Source organism: Hydra vulgaris, chromosome 02 (genome assembly GCF_038396675.1).
Source record: "Hydra vulgaris chromosome 02, alternate assembly HydraT2T_AEP".
Lineage (NCBI taxonomy): Eukaryota > Metazoa > Cnidaria > Hydrozoa > Anthoathecata > Hydridae > Hydra > Hydra vulgaris.
The window spans coordinates 16,368,829-16,392,629 of NC_088921.1; the positions used below are offsets into that span (position 1 = coordinate 16,368,829).

Below are 23,801 nucleotides of genomic sequence, written 5' to 3' on the forward strand. Positions count from 1 at the left end.
AGCTGACTGGGATTCTTTCTGTAATTTTCTTCGTGACGGCCCTTGGATATAAATCTTTCGTCTTCCTGTCGACAAATGTGCTTCTTACATAACTTCGTGGATTCAGGCTGGCATGGAATCTTTTATTCCCTCTCGACAATTCCAGGTCAAACCTCACTCTCCTCCATGGTTTTCTTCGCACTGTGCTGCTGCGATTGCCAATCGAAACAGTTACTTCCATATTTATCAGCAAAATAATTCTCCAGAAAACAGACGTCTGTTTATTACTGCTAGAAACAATTGAAAAAAGGTTTTTGTCTAATGCCAAAACCCGCTATTCTCAGGTCATGAAATCTCGTATCTCATCCCAAAAATTAGGCTCTCCTGACTTCTGGAGAATCTTTAATAATATCAATAATAAGGGCAAATCTTTATTTCCACCTCTCTTGTATGGTTCAGACATTGTCACCTCACCTAAAGACAAAGCCGAATTGTTTGCTAAAAACTTTTCATCAATATCATCTTTTGATTCCACTAGTTGTGTTCTACCTGATATTGCCAACAAACAGGTTGATCCATTGCTTGACATTCATATCACTCCAGCATCTGTATCTAAAGTGCTTTCCTGCCTAGACTCTTCTACAGCTTGTGGCCCGGACAACATACCTGTTATTATCTTGCAGAAGTGTTCTCCGGAGCTGTCGTCTATACTCTCAAAACTATTCAACAAATGCTTATCAGAGTCTTGCTTTCCAGCCTGCTGGAAAGCGGCATCTGTTATTCCTATCTTCAAAACTTCTGGAGAGCGATCTGATTCGTCTAACTACCGTCCCATAAGTCTTCTTCCTATCATAAGCAAGGATTTTGAATCTTTAATTAACAAACACTTAATTTCTCATCTTGAAACTAATAACTTACTTTCTGACCATCAATATGGATTTCGATCTTCTCGTTCTACAGCTGATTTGCTAACAGTAATAACTGACAGGTTTTATCGCGCATTAGATAAAGGTGGAGAGGTTAAGGCCATCACTCTTGACATTTCAAAAGCTTTTGATAAAGTTTGGCATGCTGGTCTTCTCCAAAAGCTTTCTTCTTATGGTGTATCCGGCAACATCTTTAAGATCATTGAATCCTTCCTTTCCAATCGTAGCATAAAAGTTGTCCTCGATGGACAACACTCTTCTTCTTATTCTGTAACTTCAGGGGTTCCTCAAGGTTCTATCCTTGGCCCTATACTCTTTTTAATTTACATTAACGATCTTCCAGATATTCTCACATCTAAGGTGGCATTGTTTGCTGATGATACTACCATTTATTCTTGTCGCGATAAGAAACCATCACCCTCTTATTGCTTGGAGGGGGCATTTGAGCTTGAAAAGGATCTCACTTCTGCTACAGCATGGGGCTCACAGTGGCTGGTGAACTTTAATTCAGATAAAACTCAATTTTTTTCAGCCAATCGTTATCGCAATAATTTAGATCTTCCTATATTTATGAACGGTAATGTACTCGATGAGTCACCTACTCTTCATCTTCTAGGACTAACTCTTACTTCCAATCTTTCTTGGAAACCATATATCAAATCAGTTGCAAAATTAGCATCTGCTAAGATTGCATCTCTTTATCGAGCTCGTCACTTTCTTACTTCGGATTCTATTCTCTATCTCTATAAATCTCAAATCCGGCCTTGTATGGAATACTGTTGCCATATCTGGGGCGGTTCTTCTAACAATGCCCTTTCTCTTTTAGACAAGGTGCAAAAACGCATTGTAAACATAGTTGGACCTGCTCTTGCAGCCAACCTCCAACCATTATCACATCGTCGTAATGTTGCTTCTCTTTCTCTTTTCTATAAATACTATAATGGGCACTGCTCTAAAGAGCTAGCATCTCTTGTGCCATCTACTAAAATTCATTCTCGTGTTACTCGTCATTCAATTAAGTGTCATCCTTTTTCTGTGACTGTTCCTAAGTGCTCCAAAAACGCTTATTCGTCTAGTTTTTTTCCTCGAACATCAGCTCTTCGGAATTCGCTTCCTTCGTCTTGCTTTCCTGATTCATATAATTTGCAATCTTTTAAGTCGTCCGTCAATCGTTATCTTGCTCTACAATCTTCATCTTTTCTCTTTCAGTAACTTCCAACTTTAATTAGTGGCTGCTTGCAGCCTTGTTGGAAGCGAAGATGTATAAAAAAAAAAAAAAAAAAAAAAAAAAAAATTTAAACATAAAAGTTTTTATAACGTAGTTTCATTTAGCAGTTACTTAATTGAAAGTATTTCATATTTAATCCAAAAATGCTATTTTATTGTTTTTTCATTTCAAAAATAAAACAAAATTAAAACAATGAAAATAAAAAAATTTAAAGCTATGGAATCTATATAGTTTATTTTACCTTACCTATAATTAATAGTAATAAAAATGTGTCGTAAATAAGTAAATTGTTAAGGTGTTGTATGAAATTGTATTTGAAAATATTTGCGGTATTCCAACACCTCAATTAAAATAAATTTGTTAGATAATATGGTTTTACGCTATTTTTAAAAGGTTTTATTTGCGTATTTATATAGTTCATAATTCCAAGTTTGCATAAAACAAATCTTCTTTAAATGTATTTTTTGCACAGCCATCATCCTTTTTTTAATCTGTCTGAGGACAGGATATTACGGAGTGGTTTGTTTATTTACATACAATAATATAAACTGTATAAAAATAAAAAACTTTATTTATTATAAAACAAGTTTCGAATATCTGTTTCGAAACGCTACAAAAATGCAAAACATGAGTTCGATACTTATTTGTATAAAACTTAATTTAAAATTTAACACCAAAACATTTTTCTTAAATAAATTAAAACGCAATACAATTACTATATAGTAATTGCATTGTGTATTAATTTATTTAAAAAAATATTTTGGGGTTAAATTTTAAATTAAATTAATTTAAGTCCAACAATAATAATAAGGGGGTCTGCAGACTTTTTTAAATTTATTTTACCAACATTGCGATCGTTAAAATCCGTTTATGGGTTCATAATTTTTCTCATGAAAAAAATATCATAATACGTCTTAAAATATCTACTTTGTTTTCAAAGCAATATTACTATTATGCAAAATACTAATATAATTGCGCTCAAGGTTGAAGACTTAAAATCTAGGGATTAATAAAAATTAATTTGTGCAAACATAAATATTGTAAATAATTGTGGAATTTCTTTAAAATGTAGAAAAATTAAAATTTGCCAAAAGGCCCATATTTAGATAAAAAAGTGAAAAGCCCATGCGGGAATCCCGCATAACTTCTGGGGCCACCACGCCTCTGCAACATACCTGTTGTAATCTTGCACAAGTGTTCCCCAGAGCTCTTGTCTATATTTTCAAAACTATTCAACAAGTGCTTATCGGAGTCTTGTTTTCCAGCCTGCTGGTAAGCGGCATTCAATTAGGTCTCATCCTTTTTCTGTGACTACTCCTAAGAGGTCCAAAAAAAATTTGTCTAGTTTTTCTCATTCCCACAAACATCAGTTTGTTAAAGTTTGCTTGCTTTCGTGATTCATACAATTTGCAACCTTTTAAGTTGTCTGTCAATCCTTATTTTGCTCTATAAACTTCATATTTTCTCTTCCAGTAACTTCCAGCTCTAATAATATTTGCTTGCAGCCTTGTTGGAAGCGAAAACTTCGAAAAAAAATTAAATGTTTTTACAAATTTTTGTACTAATTTTTAAAATTAAAATCATTTTTAAGTTGAAAAAGATTTTGTTTGGGTGAAAACAAAGAGAAGAAATTTTTATAACTAAAACTTTTATAAAACAAAATGTAATCTCTTATGGAACAAAATGTAATCTGTTTTGTTAACACAACCCTCTCTAAAAGCTATTGCTCCAAAATATAAACTCAAGAAACTCAAAAAATGGCCTCTGGATGGATAAACAAGATGAACAAGGATGCAGTGGGGTCTTTGTCCATGTTTTCAGTTTTAAACAAGATTCAAACAACTTCAAACTTTTGTTTCATATTACGCTTATAAAAAAAATCAAAATTATGAAACATTGATAAATATTTATAAGAAAAATTCAAACAAATTATCACTTATAAATGAATATTACAAATTTGTGATTGAAACACTATTAAAAAAGCAACCAAACAAAGCTAACAAGATGCTTAACTTGATGTATTGTATTCTTCTGCAATGCAATAAAAGTAATACTAACAACAACCACTGAAATAAAATCTGTCGCCATTTTTACTATACTTTTTAACCAAACAAAGCACACTTAATTTTGATTGTTAATGTTAAATAAACCATTATAATTACCTTTCTTAGCAGAACATTTTGTAGAACTTTCTGATGAATTTGATGTTTCTAAAATAAAATCTAAAGTTAAAATAAATACTTCTAACAAAAAAATCTTAGAGCCTGCTGCTGCAAGGGAGTACTGCTACATCAACTTGAAAAATTCTCTAAAGTTAAATTTTGCATGTTAAAATATTATGAATTTTGAAATCACTATAAAATTCTGGTTCTTTTGAAACCCAAATTGATACACTTTTGAAGATAAAAAGTTCACTGATATATGGGAGCCAGTGTGTAATCAAGGGTCATGGTGGGTGACCTTTTTCAAAAACTAAATAAAACCAATGACCTTCAGTTACTTTTAAACTAAAGTTCATCTGTTTTTTATATTGGAAACTGGAGATAATAAAAAGTCAACACCCTAATATACACTACAAAACCTATTTTTATATTTCAATGAAATACACACTCTAATTCACAAAAATCTGTCAACTGATCATCACCGACATTACTCTGAGTATCAATTATGAACTCTTCATCATTAGAGTTAATTTCTGCATCTATATCAAAAGTGATACTAACTGATGCTTCTAAACTGCTTTTGCTAGACAAAAAAAAAATCATAAAACTGTCTCTCAAATGCTTTGGCTAATATAAAGGTACTTTCCTTATCTAAAGAACCAACAACCATATTTCTTCAATTTCTTTAGTCCATTGAAAATTCATGCTTAAGTACTGGCACTTTCTGATTTGCTCGAGCATGTGCAATTACTTAAATTAAGACAATGAAATGTCAAACAAAACTTTTTATCTTAGCAACTGATACTGCTGAAGTCTTTGATTCACCTTTTATTTTGAGAATCATTCTTAAATTATTGTGAAAAGATTCTACCTTCTCCTGCACTCATTTGATTTTAACAGTTTGAATGCCACATTTCAACAAATTTCGGTAACATTTACCAACCCTCTAGAAATTATTGTGTATGATTTGGTAGTCTTGGAAAGTTTTAATTTAAAAAAAGAATAGTGGTGTATGACTTCCTTAACAGTCGAATGTTTGCAGGAAAAAAGTTCACATTCGCAACAGCTATAATTTGCCACAAAAATCACAAAAATTTCAATTTTCTATATATAAGCTTAGTTTTATTCAATTTGCAAAACAGAATTCTGAAAATAGATTTAAATTCAATAAATCATATATAGATAAGTTATTTGGTTTATATATATATATATATATATATATATATATATATATATATATATATATATATATATATATATATATATATATATATATATATATATATATATATATATATATATATATATATATATATATATATATATATATATATATATATATATAGATATAGATATATATAGAAATTGGTATATCTTTATAAAATTAATTATATTATTAACTTTATATACTAATAGTTAATTTTTATCAGTATTACTTAATACTGATAAAAAAAAACCTAAACACACACAATGTCCACTAGCAGAAAAAAAGGGCCAAAATAAAACTTGATTATTATTTTATTTTCCTTACATCATCCAATGGCAACAATTTATCACAATTCAAAACAAAATTTAATAATTCTACAACTAAAATTACAAAGTAATTTAATAAAGATAAAAAAAACCTAAAAATGCACAAATATTGTTAAATAAGGTCCTTTAGCCAACAAATAAACACAAAAAAAAGTTAAACTTTTTTTTTTAACTTATATCGCTGAGGAGCAACAATTTACACTATTCTAAGTTAAATTTTATAACCAAATTACTAAGTAATTAATAATGATAAAAATAATGAAAACAAAAAAAATGCACAATTTATCACCAAAAATACAAAAAAGTTTTTCCCATTATCCAAGAGAATTTTTATATTATCCAAGAGCAACAAATTATCACCATTTAAAATCAAATTTTTTTTAATGATCTACCATAGTACATATATCTTTCTTTAGCTTATATATGGCTTCATTTTTCAAACCATTTAGTCCCAACAAGACATATGTCCCAGTTGTTTCTAAAACTGTTACCAAGCAAACATGTACACAACTTGAAAAGAATCAAATTAATGACTCTCAACATTTAGAAAAGCCAACAACTATGACATGACATTAGAAATAAATGACATTGCCAACAACAAAATATCGACTAAAATAGTCTTTGATGTAAACTCCTGCACCCCTCTTTACCTAGAACATTGTATGCAGGGGAGACCATGAAAGGGTGCACGTGCCCCTGGCCCCCCAGTGACTTAATTTTCAAAACAAAAACCAGGCTTCTGAAATATTGAACAACTTGTATGAAAATGACTCAAAAAAATAATTTGGCAAAAAAAAAAAAATTTAGTCATATACCATACATATATAGTTTATAGTCACTTAACATTTATACAATGAGGATAGAAGGAAAGGAAGGAAAAAAATTTCTAAATATTTGCTTACGTACAGAACTTTATGAAAAAATAATTCAATAATTCTCACAACTCCTTGACCCCAGAAATGTTGGATGTGATACTAACAACATGAAAAAAAAAAAACTAAGGTATTCTTAAATTAAATAAAACATCATCAAATTTTTATGTTATAATTATAATTAAAAATGTTATAATCTTATACCAGCTTTCTATAAATAAAAGTGTGTATTCTACTTCTTATCTTGCTCAAAAATTTAAAAATTTTTTCATAGTTAATTATTGAAACAAAATTGTGGTAACACTACATATATGAAAGTTAAACTACTTAGTGAATTCACAACTTTTTTTTTTGTATTTACAAATCCAATCCCTAACCCAATCTCTAAACCCCTCCCCATCCAACTACCCCCACCACCTCAAGATCAAGGTGGCTACTCCAGTAAAGAACTTACTCCAAGAACACTACTTTTTAATGTTGATGGACAATTCCATATTAAAACATCCAACTTTTTTGAAAAAGCAAGTCTCAGATTTTACTGATTTTCACACCACTCAAAAATTTTAATATGTTATGAGAATCTTCCTAACAGTTTTAAAGATATAATTATTTATACTTTGCCTTGAACCAAGGAAAACCCACCATTTAAAAAAATGGTATTGGTCTTTTTTTCTGTTCTGTTTAATGGAATGCTAAAAAAATGCATACTTACATATTTTGAAGCAAGAAATCCAATAAAATGACTTAATATATTTTTTTTTTAAACATGCAACTGAAATTTGACTGAAAACTGAAAAACAATCAATCTTTATTGCAATTTTACTAAGGTGAATTTAGTTACAAAATAATGATCGTAAAAAAGATGTTGTATTAAATAGTTTATTTAGAGTTGTTACAAAAAAAAGGTGTTACTTTTAGAGGCCTTAATACACCGAAATTGATGTTTATTAAATTTTGGTAAAATTTTCCACAAACCTTGAGTTTATTAAGACCTCCACTCCCTGTTTATTAATTTTTACTTATGAACAAAAAAAAAACTCATTATTTTCTAATTATTGAGACCAGTTTGGGGCTTAAAAAATTAGAAAAACTTATAGAAATAGATAAAAAAAATTCCCACCTGTTTTTTAAGACCCCCTCTCCCTCCTTCCTTATCTCTCCCCATTTATTACATATGGACAAAAATATTAAACTTAACTTGTCTATTGATTAAAAAAGTTTAGCAGGTTTATTATGCCAAATTATGAGTGCAAATGATCAGTGTGTTTTATAATCATTTCTCCTCCTTTCGTTACAACTTCATCCACAACTCTTAATACACTTGAATAAGACTGTGCAACATTAGTAACATCACCTCCTGGAAATAGCAATAACACTTGGCACTATTGCAGTATGTTGTCTTAAAGGAAATCCCTTTGCAATTGTTGCGAGAACTGTTTCTTTAAAATATTTTAAGGTAAAAAAACAGAAGTAGATTGTTCATATCTGCTGCATAATCATAGCCAGAATCTAACATTCATTTTAATTGTGAATTATCTTTTAAGCTCAATCTTATAAACTATAAAATGCTAAACTAAATAAAATAATAAATTCTCTTATTATATAAAACTTGTTGTAGCATATATAATGTAGAAAGTAATAAAATAATAAAGTAATAAAATAATAAACAACTTTATTAAATGTTAAATTAAAACTATATTAAAAATTAATATATTTTTTTATTAAATATTAATATTTTTAACATTGTCTTAACCAATTGTCAATAAAAAACAACTTTTATTATTCATTAAAATTAATTTATTAAGTCAAAACTTGTTTAGTATAGCAATAAAAATTTAATAAAATATTTAATAAAAACTAGACAAAAATAAAAAACATAGATGTTTTTTTTTTTTTTAAACTTTATCTACCAATATTTTAAACTTTATCTACCAATGATGTACATTTGACAGTGCTTTTTATTTCTGTTTCAGGAAATTCCACAATCCAATTTATTGTGATAACTCTGTAATAACTAAATTATTTTAATGAATAATCAATAAAAATGTTTTTTTGGTTTTCATGGTTTTTAAAGTGGGGGCAGGGGACAAATTTATCAATTTTTTAAAAAAGGTCCTCGATATCTTAAAATTAAAAAAAAAAAATGCGAAGTCATTTTGAAGATTTCTTGAAAATAGTTGACAAATAATGAAGATCAAATCTTTGAAAAAGAAACTGAACTAATTTAAAAAAAGAGAGTTATACTTATTGAAACACAACAGCCTTGCATGACCAGGTCAAAATCAAAATTAATATTTAAATGTAATTCTCAAACTATTCAAAAAGTAATGTGATAACCAAATTATTCAAAACAAATGTTGAAATAAAAAATTAGGCCTATATATTTGGTTATATGTTTATTTTATGTAAGTAAACATATTTTCAGCATTCCATTAAACACAGAACAAAGTTTAAACAGTTATATGTTTGAAACCGTTTAAAATAAGATGATGATTTTTGGGAATTTCATAACTTATTATAATCTTTGAGTGGTGTAAAAATCAGCAAAATCTGAGACCTGGGTTACATTCTCTGGATGTTAGAATTGCCCTGAAACAACCTTCTCTCAAAGCTATAGCTCTAAAGTACAAACTCAAGAAACTCAAACAACGGCCACTGCATGGATAAACTAGCTGAGCAAGGTAGTACCAACAACAAATGTTTTGGTTTAAACCATTAGTTTTATATATATTATGTTTTAAATATATTTTATATACTATTTTTATAAGAAAAAACAAAATATCACTTGATTTTTGTTTTTTAAAGAATTCTTTTTTTATCATATATGATATATACCACATGATATCAAATATAATATATAAAAATAACAAACATAATATCACACGATATATGATTATAACAAATTTTATTCAAATTTTTTTAAAGAAACCAATAATATTATATTAAAAAATTTATAAAAATGATAAAACATCAAACCTAACTAGGCCAACATGTAAAAATGTATATATTATGAAAAAAGGAAATTATTTTTTTAATGAAACCAAATAAACATAAAAATAGAAACATAATGAAAAAAGTTGAACTTGAGGTTTTAGAGCGCATTTTTATTTAAAAGAACACGAAAAAAAATACCCTTAATCATTTATCTTAATCCTTTAAAAGATTAAGATATTCATGGTTTAAATTTATTTAAAAGAACATGAAAAAAATAATAAATTTAAAGTATAGTATTTTACATTGTAATAAAAGTTATAATAACAATGAATAGTCACTATAATAAATCGGAAACCATTTTTACTTTTTAAGCAAACAAAGCACACTAAAACTCAATTGTTAACAATTATTTTGGAAATTAGTAAGTTATTAGTAAGAAATGCTAAGTTTTTTATATAAAATAAACATTACAATTACCTTTGTTAACAGAAAATATGGAAGAACTTCCAGGTAAAATTGAAATTTCTAAATGATAAATTTAAGTAATTACCTAACAAATAAAAACTTTCACAAAGTAAAAAATATATAAAAAACAGAGACAGTTAGTGGTGCTTATAAAGACCTATCTAAAATGTTAAGGTCAATTTTTAGATAAAGAAGCCATTAAAAGAAAAGGAAGGTATCAAAAAAAAACTTCATTAGGACTTTATAAAGTCAGTAAATATAGTTCTCTCATAGATCCTTCAGAGTCCACAAAAAAACTATTCATGACACAAAACTTAGGCCACAGACTTTAAAAAAAAAAAAAAAATCCTTTTTGAAGTAAAGGAACACAAAACTTTTACAAAAGAGCAATGGTTATTGCTTATACAAAGAATCCTTAGTTTGAATTTACATTGTTTGAATGCAATAGAACCTTCAAAATTTTCTTATTAGTATTTTAGGCAGTACAAAATGGCTTACAAAGTTGTTCAACAAATAAATATTTTGTTGTTAAAACTTGTTTACTTTAAAACTCCCTATAAATGTTAAAAATAAACAGACAAAAACAATTTAATTCACACATTCAAAAGATGTCTTAATAACTTGTCTAGGCCATACTTTGCTTGTTAACTGATTTCAAACATGCATGAACATCTGCATGTCCTCTGGGTCAACTCAACCAATTCTTAGCATTTTCCCATTTTGCTTTAATAACTCAACTGCTGATTACTTTATGTGCAATTTGCATTTCTTTCATCAAGAACCTTTCAACCTTCTAACTCTGCACACACATAGTAGATATCATTTGAGACAAAATTTTTTAATTGTCAAACATTTGGTGGTAAATATAATAAGAATTATGTTTAAATATTGATTTTGATTTTGACCTAGTCATGTATGGCTGCTGTGTTTCAACAAATACTCTCGCGTAAGTAAAAAAAAAAGTAAGTAAATGAGCCATCCCTACTTAGTAGGATTACAAGGAATTAGAAATGGTACCATGGTTGAGGATGTTATGAAACTCTCTTTGTTTTAAATTAGTTAAGTGTCTTTTTCAAAGATTTGGTCTTATTTATTCATTATTCATATTCATTATTTCTCAATTCTTTTTCAAGAAATTTATCTTTAAATCCATTTCAAACCATTTTTTTAAAAGAAATTTTAAAATATTGAGGACCTTTTTTAAAAAATTAATAAATTTGCTCCCTGCCCCACTTTGGAAACTATGAAAACCAAAAAAATATTTTTATTGGTATGAAAATTTATTTGTAAAAAATAAAAGCAAAGCCGTCTCAAGCAGAGTAAAACAAATTTTTAAGTAATTAAAACTTATTTTGACAATATGCAACTTTTCTTTTAATTTAAACTTAAATTGTACAATGACTGTATATGTATCGCGTATGCATGTGTGGGTATATGTATGCATAAGTGTATATGAGTGTGTGCATGTGTATGAATGTATGTGTGTATTAGTATGTGTATATGTATATTTATAAGTATATACATGGGCATGTATGTATATGTATTTGTGTATATATATATATATGTGTGTGTGTATATATATATATATATATATATATATATATATATATATATATATATGTATGTATATCTGTTTATGTATCTGTATGGATATATGTGTATAAGTATACATGTATAAATGTATGTGTGTATATATATGTATGTCTGTGCAGCCCTCAGAATTAGGAAATATGTGGTTGGCAATATTTTGCTGACCTTAATCTGCTAGAGGTTGGCATCAGGTCAGCAAAAATAATATAAATATACGTGTGTATTTGTCATAAAAATATTTGAATGAGTAAATAGATATATATAAATATACCATCGTTATTATTGTCATTATTATTATTGTTATTACCGTCAAATTTAATATTATCATAATTTTTAATAACATCACTATTTTTAATAATATCATTCTTTTTACTAATACCATTATTTTTATTGTTATAAATACCATTTTTATTATTATAGTTATTATTAATGTTATCATTATTGTTAACGTTATGATTTTAGAGTTGTTATTATTTCTTATTAACATCATTATTATAAGGTGTTTACGCATCAATAGTAATTATGCAATTTGTTAACACCCTTGAATTGTAAGATCATGTAAATCAGAATATATTGATTGAATGATTATCAAATCAAACTAATTTTTATGTTTTTTAGTATCTTAAAAATTTTTAAATAGAAGTAGAAGTGATTGTGGTTGCTGGCCCTAAGTAGAAACCCATCCACCAAAAAAAAAAAAAAAAAACTTAAATTGTTTTTTTCTGAAAAATTTAATTAAGAATAACTGGTTAAACAAAAATATAAATATTCGGACCAGATGTAACATACAAATGTATGTAATGCATCAATATAATACTTTTATTATACTCACCAGAAAAATAGTTTATCAGATCATTCCTTCCAATTATTTTGAGTACCTCAACAAAATCACCATAGTTATCAATCCCTAGAAGCATACGTTGTTCTAAAGTTTGAATTAATTCAATAGAAGATTCAATCTTTTCTAGATGACCATAGCCAATTTGTTGTGAATAATAAAATTTAATTGCTTTAACATCTTTATCCAACAAATTATTTGCAATTTTAAGCAAAACTTCTTTATATTTTTTATAACCCATATCTTCAAAAACTAAATAAGAATTTTATATAAAATTTTATTTATTTAAACATTTTATAAACTTAAATAAATATTATAAATAATTGTTGAACAAAATATATATATATATATATATATATATATATATATATATATATATATATATATATATATATATATATATATATATATATATATATACTGTTAAAATAATATTATAATGTTATATCTAATATGAAGCATACTATAGTAATAAATATAATTAATTTAATTATATGAACAAATTTTAAGATTTTAAAATTTTTAATTTATTAAATTAAGAAAGGAGTACACTAAACATACACTTAACATGTGTACCTCTTTTCAATGGTTATAAGACTCTCTCTGTTATATCTTATTGAGAGTATAGCTAATATTTCTTAAGCTAGTAGGCAGTATAATTTTTCAAACTCTGTGTTGGAGACACTGATTCTAATAACAGCTTTAAATATCACAACAGGATATATAAAATACGAATATTGCAGTGTTTGTGCATTGATGGTGCTACTTACCTAAACTTATACAGAATAAAGTAATTGCATAACTAAAGGAGTACAAATAACATACACTCAATATCATAGTACAACAGGATCTGTAAAATATCAAGATTGCCGCGTTTGTGCATTGAATGTGATAATGTATTCTGTTAATGGGTTTATTAACAGGATAAAGCAACTACTTACTTATATTTATACAGGAGGAAGCAACTGCATAGCTTATACTTATATATTCAGCCTGCAAAATTTGTTCTTAGAAACAGTACTTAGCCGACAGCAAGTTGGCAAAAAATAGCTTTTGATTTTTTGCATTCTGTTAGAAAAGAATTAATGATTTAAAATTGTAAAAAACATTGCTTTATTAGAACATTGTTTTAGACAATAATTATTTTTAAAATGTAGCTATTTAACTTAATGTAAGTATATAGAAAACTTATGAATTTACTATAAAATGTGTTTAATGTGTTGATAATGTGCACCATTATCATTACAATACATCTAGCTGCCTTGCATAGGGTTTAAATAGATGTTGAAAGCATCAGGAGTTTTTTTTAACTTCATTCAATCTTAAGACAGCTGCCACATGCGAATAAGAATGTAAAATATAGTCTGAAAAAATACTTTAAGAATGGTGTTTCACTTATGAATGTTTATGTTGTTAATTTAGCGCAGTCTTTTTTTTTATTCTGACAATTTTTAAAAGCTCTGAGTAGTTTCTGCAAGTTTTACACAAGGTGAAAGTAACTTCTAAATTATATGTTTGAAAACTGCAGGATTTAAACCTCCATTTTTCAAAAACCGTTCTGTTCAGGCATATTACAACTTGTTTAGAGTTTTTTCTAAACAAGTAACAATTTTCTAAAATATAAAATAGTAAAACTAATTTTAGAAAACAAAATTGAATAATTTTTTAACAACTTAATTGTGACCTAATTTTTAACACTTCATAAATAAACCACATAATAGCAATTACTTATTTTTAATAGTAAAAAATTTCAAACAAGATTGTAAAAAAGATGATTTAATCAGAAATATCAATAATGATATTGTGACAAACATGCACACACAAGAGACAAAAGTCTTTTGTCTCATTTTATACAAACTAAGGATTATTAAAAGTTAGATAAAATAAATTAAAAAATTAACAAAAACTTTTATTAAAAAATTAAAGTTATTTGAGTTAAATCTTGAAACTGTGTCAAGTAAATATTAAATTTGGTTGATACAGCTAAAAAATAATAGTAATACATTCATTTCATTCACACCACATCATGAATACATCATATGAATAGAACGACTTGCTTAAAAAATAATGCCTTTTTCAAATTTCTCATAAAATAGTAAAATAATAAATTACTCATAAAATTGTAAAATAATAAGTTTCTTTATGATATTCATAGGTGATCCAAAGAGTTTTGTAACTTTTTTGGACCAACATGGTTACCCAGAGGATTGCTACCACGCTATAGAGGGAACAGACTACATATGCTTTTTCACACATGTGGTATTTTGATCCATCGTTAAGTCACATTGAAGATATTTCTGTGTTCTGGCTTGGCGTTACAAATAGTAATGACACTTGCAAGATTAACGAGGAGTAAAGACTATTATAAACAAAAATTTTTCATTGTTACTAATTAACTTTTCCACCTTAGGTATCTGTGAGTTTTGTGTTTTAACTTTAATTGGAAAGTTACTTTCTGGTCCTTGGATGACAAAACTTTATTTGCACCTGATACGGGACTTGACTACATATTTGAGATAGTAAAAGATGTTCGGAACACTCTTATTGAGAGCAGCAAGAATCCTTTATATCTACTTAAACGAAAAACTGGTTTCTTTCGTAATGATATTGAAGATGTAGTTTTCGATTTAATAATCAGCTTTTGCCCAGTAACTGATGAAATAAGTAAAGCATTAGCTGATTATCTTAATGCAGTTATTAGCGTCATTGACAGGCAGTACAAGCAGCAACTTGAAATGAGTTCTAATAATCACCTTAAAGACCAGACTAAGTCAGCTAGGCTTCACAACATTGATTCAGAAGAACTTATGGGTATGTTTAGCACTGCAAAGCACAAAGCTCCTAAAGCCACTCTTTGTTTTCTTTCTTCAAAACTTCATGCTTGCAAAAATAAAACAACTGCTCTGCTAAGCAAAAAGCTAACTGATATTCAAAACAAGTTGATATTATGGGCTATCTCTATTCCAAAAAAAAAAGTGGTTTACAAATATGCAATGTCATAATGATCTGAAGTTAGAATTGTTAAAATGAATGACAAATAAAATTCAGAAAAAAAAAGACAAAGAACGCAGAAAGGTAGAACAAATATTAAAAAATTGCATGCCTGATCAGTTAAAAAAAATGTTTCCTGACCTAGAAAATAAAGAGGCCTCAGATATTGAAGAAATTCTTATTGGAGCTTCTATTGGAAGAAGTATTTGCCACATTTGGTTTGATAATGCCACTAACAGCCAAGATGTATATTATGGCAGAATTGTTAGCATTAAAAAAAAGAAAAGTGATGTATATATAGTTTCTTATTGGAAACCGAAAGAGAATGAAGATGATGATGGTGTTAAGTATTATGTGAGCAAATATCAACTTTCTGCAGAAATAATAAGTGGTGATATGGTGATAACATAATATTACTCAAAAGCAAAAATTAGTCTAAATTTTTTGTTAAAGAAGTATGTTTTTGAAAAAATTATTTTTTATTTTTGTGGTTTGTTGGAATTTATATAAAGTTAAATAGATAAATGGACTATGGAAGGGAAAATGAAAGAGATTGACATGCCCCCCCCCCTCCATTGTTTAGATGGATATTTTTTTGTAGGTTTTTAGTTGAACTATATGGTGTTTTATGACTATTATCTTGTACTTCGGCCCCCACTAAAATGCCATGCCTTTTCCGATGCTATATATGCATATATGTCTTTTTTGAATATATATCTTTCATTGAAATTCATTAGTAACGATAAAAATAAGGCGAAAACGCAAAGGCTTTTAATGAATTTAAAGTTCACCTATACGCTATAGAAAATCTAGCCTTGGTGCATATTTAATAAAATAATTATATACACCCTTAACCATATATATATATATATATATATATATATATATATATATATATATATATATATATATATATATATATATATATATATATATATATATATATATATATATATATATATATATATATATATATATATATATATATATATATATATATATATATATATATATATATATATATATATATATATATATATATATATATATATATATATATATATATATATATAATTGTAAATATCTGTAAATAAATATATGTAATTAAATAAATATATATATGTAAATAAATATATGTAATTATTGTAAATATCACAAAATAATGCGATTTTTTTTTTATGTATGTTTTATAAAACTTAGTTATAAATTTCACTATTACGTTTTAACCATTAAAAATATTTAGTTATTTTAATTCGAAAGTTTTTTAATAACATTTTAAAATCATTTTGCACATTTCACTATGCAAAATTGTTCCCAAAGTAACAATGACTCTATTACAAAGCTGCTGTTATACATAAGTTGCATATTTTTTCAGCAATGCTTCATAAAAAACAATGCTACTTAAATGAGCATAACTTTTTTTATAATAATTCTTTTTGCACAAGGTTTTCACCATTTTATTACAAATTCAAAGCTCTTTCGAACCATATATAAAGCTTAAATAAATAAATAGTTTAAAATTTTTAAACATGTACCTATAAAACTCTGTATTTTTTTTCAAAGTTAAAGTATATACCTTCATGAAAAAGCCACCTACAGACACTCTAGGACATTTTACTAGAACTTGCAAAGGTTCTGTAAAATATGATGACTTTATATCTAACTGAGTCCTCATCTTTACATCTTCTTGGATTATTGTTCACTACTGACCTCTAATGGAAACCATATATACAATCAATTGCTAAGTTAACATCTGTTAAGGTTGCTTATCGTTATTGTGCTTGCCATTTTCTTACTTCTGATTCAATCTTCTACCTCTGCAAATCTCTTGTTTACCCCTGCATGGAATGCTGTTGTCATATTTGAGCAAGTTCTTCTAATGATGCTCTTTCTCTTCTAGAAAAGGTCCAAAATTGCATTGTAAACATAGTTGAACCTGCACTATCTGCAAAGCTTGAGCCTCTCTCCCATTGTCGTAAAGTTCCATCACTTTCATTTTTCTATGAATACTATCATGTTCACTGCTTAAAGGAGCTATCAGCTCTAGTTTCATCAACCAAAACTCATTCTCGTTTGACTAGTCATTCAGCAAAGTCTCATTATTTTACTGTATTTGTCACTGCATGCTTTAAAAACTCCAACTTTACAAGCCTTTAGCCAACCATTTCCTTGCTTTTTAAATCTATTCTTTTTCTAGCAACTCCCAACTCAATAGTGGTTGCAGGTAGGTTTCCAATCCAGATATCTGCATAACTGATTATCCGGATAATTTGCCAATTTTGACTATTTCCAAATCCAGATAATTTCTATAGAATATTTGACAATCCTGATACTTTTTAATGAAATAAAACATTGTTTTTCCTTCGGTCAAAAAGGGAAAAACAACTTAGCAAACTTTCTATAGCAGATTTTTAGTGGAACTATTTAGTTGTTTTACGCAGTTCACTATAGTTTTGCTCATCGGTTACTTAGTGGACTATTAGTAGCAGTTGCCGAAAATGCCACTATATCATTGTTGGAAAATTATTGGCTAGCAACTTATAGCGTATACTACTAATAATCTACTAAGTAATCGATTAACAAAACTCCAATGAACCACTCAAAATGCCTATAGGTCCAATGCCAATCCAATAATGTTAGCCAGGTATAAACATAAACGATAAAAGAGCCATTAAATGATTATCATAAGCTGGAAAGTTTAGTACAATAGTTATTTAAAAAAATTAACTTTCAAATAATTTCATTATATTTATCAAAAGTAAAAATTTATTTTTATATTGTTAAATGTTTATTATTTTCTACTCTTTGAAACAATCTTTTGATCTTATACTTTGTAAGCTTTTGGTTACAAAGTGTAACTATAATCTGTTGAAACATTAACAATGAGTTGAATACAAATAAGTTTTGAAGTTACAAACATTTTTTGCAAGCTAGAAAAAAACATTAAAGTCATAGATCTGATTTAAGATTTTCAGGATGTTATAAAAGCCCTAAGAAGAACTATAAAAATGATATCAGTCTCTTCAGTCAAAAACATCATCTTACAAGGACATGTTAATGAGGAAGCGAGCAAGACAGTTTTTTTTTTTTTTAAATTTATTTCAATTCACCTTTTCAATGCCATTACAGTCAAGGAGGCTACTTTAGTTGCGGTTACAAACTTTTCTCAACTCTATAACTTCAAAACACAAACCTTGACAAACAAGGCCCCTGCACGGAGAAACAAGTTGAGCGCGGTACTACCAGGGACGTGGTGGGGATCGAATTTGGAACTTCTCACTTATGAGGCAAGCGCTCTACCACTACACTTCTACCACATGTTAATGTATGCAGTTACACTACCGCATGTTGATGATGCAGTTGATGATAGTGTCAGAAATTGGTGGAATTCATTGAAAACCATGCTCAAACAATTTCTTCAAATAAAAGATCCTATAAATAAAACTTTAAATGAAATAGGACAAAAAAAAAATTTTAATGAAAAAATATCAACTTTAAAAGAACTATTAGATTCTTAAAAACGCTAGAAACTGCAATAAAGTCATGTAAAAGTTTCGCAATGCTTTTGATCACTTTCAGCGATCGAAAAGCGTTTATAAATCTTGAAAAATCGTTAAAAAAGTTTATAAATCTATATTAGAAAGCTTAGATCTGTTACAAACAAGTTTAAGTAAAAACTTATAATAATGTAAAAAAAGGTTTGAATGAAGGTTGGAAGAATGAAGGTTGTAATAAAATCTTTATGACATTAAAAATCATTATTATAATCATGCAAATTAAAATTATTATCATACAAATTAAAATTATTATCATACAAATTAAAATGAAATCAAAAACAACCAAAATATTCCATATTCTAAAATTAAAAATAAAGTTTTCACATTCTAAATATAACTAATATTTTGATTATACTTCAAAATCTCCCATCATTAAGCGGTAAAAATATTTTTAAAGGGTTCATACATCTAGAATAACAGTAACAGGACTAAATAAAACGAGATCAAGGAAGTTGTAAAAGAAATCGCAAGAGAAATGGTGTTTGAAAGTCAAAATGTTAATAATTTTCTGCAACAGTAACTGAACGCAGTGATTTTCTCAATTACCATGTTAAAGGTAAGAGCATCATAATTACTACATTGCTGAAAAAGATTTTATGTTTTTAAAAGAGACAAAAACGAAAAAAAAACAAAAAAAGAAAGCCATAAATAATTTAAATATATTTTTAAACGCACTTCTAACAGTAAAATCAATATTTACTGCAACAAAGTTTTTTAATTGCAGATCCAACTAGGACAAAAATTTTAGAACTGGCTTGAAACTTTAATCATTATACAAGCATTCTAACAAGTTTTCAAAATTAGCATTTTTAAAAATAAAATAAATTTAAATAGTTATAGTAATATAGCTATATATTTTATATATATATATATATATATATATATTTTATATATATATATATATATATATATATATATATATATATATATATATATATATATATATATATATATATATATATATATATATATATATAAGGAAACCAGATTGTCGACTTTTCAACTATTATTATTTCATAATAATAAGTGAAAAGTCGACAATCTTGTTTGGTATGGTATTGGTATGGTTTCATTTATTTATAGTATATTTCAACTATTATTATTTCAACAATATTTTCAGATTAGTATATTATTGTTGCATAAAGACATCAAGAGGTCTTAATAAGAGTTCATCATAAATACGATTTCAAAAGATTTTTTATTTTGGATCTTTATTATAAAAATATTTTTTATATATATTACAGTGTTTTTTATTTTTTATTGCAGCTTTTTTTTTACCTTGTCCTATTTGCACATGCTACATTTAGCAAACAATTAAAACTTGTAAATATAATTCAGCTGTTTTGCAGAATATCATATTTTTTGAGTCTATAATTTTAAAACCAACAACAAGTTTATGGTCTATTGATGGCCGGCTTATTGATGGTCAGCTTATTGATGGCCAGCTTATTGATGGTCAGCATATTAAGATAATTCCTAATAGTCTAATTGAAGTGAAATCTTCAATTGTCAATACAATATTTTGCCCTTTTAACTTTTTTTTCTATTTTTGTAAACTTTTTTATTATTCACCTCCCCACGTCCGAGAAGGCCACTACAGTGTAGGTGGCAACTTTTGTGGTTAGAACCCTCTCTCAACTCTATAACTCTGAAGCACGAACCTCGACGAACAGGCTGCTGTGCGGAGAAACAAGTTGACTATCAAAATTCTTAAAGAGTAGCCAGCAAGTTCAAAGTTTTACAATATAGATAATGAAAAATTAATGAGAATAATTAGCCATACCAAAAAAAGATAACTTAATGCATCAATTTGTTATATTTTGCACAAACAAAATTAATAGAATGCTGGTGTATCTGGACAGGTAAATTCATATATCTAAAGAAAATGTAGCTGTATGGTCTATTCAAATGACCGATAAAAAAATGATAAGTCGACTAATACATACTGATTTACAGGAAGAGCTTACAAGTTGGCAGTTAAGTAAATGCCAAAAAATGGATGAAAAATAAATATAAAAGTTAGAGTGAGAGTGAGTATTCTTTCAACAAAATTTAAAATTTCATATAAATTATCAACAAAGCAACTTGTGATTTAGATAACATAATATCAGATAAAACTTTTGGTTGAAAAACTCTGTCATTAATAGGATAATATCAAGTATTCCCACTCTGATATATGAAAAACTTTATAAAAGAAAACAAGAGAGATCTCTCATTTTCAAAAAAATTTAGATTCTCATTTCGTTGGCTTTTCATTCACAAATTAAAGTTTTTTGTATTTTAACTTTTTTTTTAATTTGAAATCTTTTTTGTTCATTTTTAGAATGAGGGAGGGGACAAGAAGGGGTTAAACATGCCCTCCCATAAGTTGATGTTACATTACTTATACATATAAATTCATGAAAAACATAATTTTGATTTTATCCATTTTAAATTGTAAACTAACATCACTTGATTTGATAAATATAAATTTATTTATAAGAATTAAACATTTTTAATACTCAAGTGTGTTAAGCCACTACACATCCTCCTCAATTTCTAAAACACTTCTCATATGTTTTTAATTTGGAATAAAACTTTGGTAATTTTTATTTTATTTCTACCAATTTAAACAAAATTTGTGGGGCACCATCTATGATTTTCCTAATTTTTACATATTATTATGCGCATTACAAATTTTTTACTTTCAAGTGCAACGGTTTAGAAATTATAACCTTAAAAACACATTAGGGTGGCCACCCTTAATTTACAAATGGTCAAAATAGACTACTCGTCGTCGCATTGGTTTGATGCGATGAAGTGTCACAACAATTTACAAGCAGCTTATTATAATATATCTAGTTCAACTTCTAATAGATAATTAGTTGAAAATAAAAAGCAACATATGATAATTTATTTAAGTTTTTTTAATAAGATAAAATAAAGCCTTCTCGTGTTTTTCATTTAAAGCTTATATAATGTGGCAATTATATCACTACTAAATATTAATAGATATCAGGTGTTATTCAATATTTGAAATTATCGCCAGCATTTTGTAAACAGTTGACACAAACAGAATCACATTTAAGAACTGTTATCTTTCTTGGAAAAATATAACAATATAATACACTAATACCCAACAAGCAATTTAGTAAATTTATGTCAATATTTATTGACTTTAGTGTAAGCAAGCACCTTTCATGTCAAAAATGTCAAATGTCAAAAGAATAGCCTTACATGTCAAAAATTTCAAATTTTCTGTTGGGTGTTACATAAGCTTTTAAACAGCATAATTGAGAAATAATGTTAGTCCCTTTATATAAGCAAGTTCCTTTAACAGCAGGAACATTCTTAAACCATTAAGTACTTCATGTGAATTTATTAGCAGCTGTTTTAGCCTCATATATATAGAGAAATCTAAGTATATATTTAAAAATGTATTTAACAAGATCTTGTTTTAATGATTTATTTTCTATATAACTTTCTTTAAAAAAAACTTTTACAGCGAAATTTCCTTAACTCTTATCCTTACCAGTAACACCTACTCTTTCAAATGCACTTTTCCATGCAATTTTTGTAACATAACTTAAGACTGCTTCAGTATTGTAGAGCAGATAATCAGATATAGTACAACAAAACTTACTTTCTAAGATTAAGTTTTCTTTCAAGGACCTCACACCTCACACACACAAACAAATATATATATATATATATATATATATATATATATATATATATATATATATATATATATATATATATATACATATATATATATATATATATATATATATATATATATATATATATATATATATATATATATATATAAATATATATATATATATATATATATATATATATATATATATATATATATATATATATATATATATATATATATATATATATATAAATATATATATATATATATATATATATATATATATATATATATATATATATATATATATATATATATATATATATATATATATATATATATATATATATATATATATGTATATATATTAAATGTATTGAAAACATAAAACATCCAAAATTTACAATCTTTAAATATTAAAAAAAAAACATACTCGATTGTAAGATAAAATCTTAAAGAGGGCTGAAAGTCTATAATACTTTATTTTCACTCACAACAGTTACTTGACTTTAAAACAATGCCACACACCCATTTATTTACAAATTTATTTAATATCTTTCTCAGATTACACTTTGCTGCGATTTGTCTGAAAATCTATCCGGTCCATCACCCTGGACTTAACTAGGTGATTTCCGAGTTGGTTAGAAAAAGATGACCGTGGTCATTGTTCTAATACCGGATCCCGAAGTAAAGTTGTTATTTTTCCGACATACTAGCGCATGTTTGCTAATAAAACTTTTAAGCGAAAATAATTTTAAAAAATTATTTTTGCTTTTTATAACTTTTTTTTTTTTATTACAAAATAATAAATATTTACAAACTTTATATAATATTTCTGCATAATAAATAAACATATACAGCATACAATAAGTTTTACATTTTTTCCTCTTTGTTTATATATTTCCGTTTTTATATATTCTTATAACATTCGTGTTAAATATTAAGGTTTTTCACATAAATTTAATATTGATTTATCCAAAAAAAATCTCGACTCTAAATATATATATATATATTTTTTTTAGTTTTTGCATTTTTAATTTTTTTGGGTTTTTTAATTTTTAATTTTTTTGTATTTTTAATTTT

General features: G+C 26.7%; 1 protein-coding gene across 3 annotated transcripts in view; it reads right to left on the bottom strand.

The window, feature by feature from the left end:
- The window catches only part of LOC136076771 (NACHT, LRR and PYD domains-containing protein 3-like), a 61,964-nt gene extending 38,627 nt beyond the window's left edge, over window positions 1–23,337 (bottom strand). The window contains exons 1-4 of one of the 3 annotated variants that reach the window (XM_065790218.1): window positions 23,123–23,337; window positions 12,522–12,779; window positions 10,112–10,159; window positions 4,296–4,343 (exon numbers count right to left, since the gene is read on the bottom strand). In XM_065790218.1, the coding sequence (XP_065646290.1) occupies window positions 4,296–4,343; window positions 10,112–10,159; window positions 12,522–12,768 (343 nt within the window). In that variant the 5' untranslated portion in view covers window positions 12,769–12,779; window positions 23,123–23,337. The remainder of the gene's footprint in view (window positions 1–4,295; window positions 4,344–10,111; window positions 10,160–12,521; window positions 12,780–23,122) is intronic. The other 2 variants (XM_065790219.1, XM_065790220.1) reach the window with 2 other exon arrangements.
- Window positions 23,338–23,801: the final 464 nt, after the last annotated feature.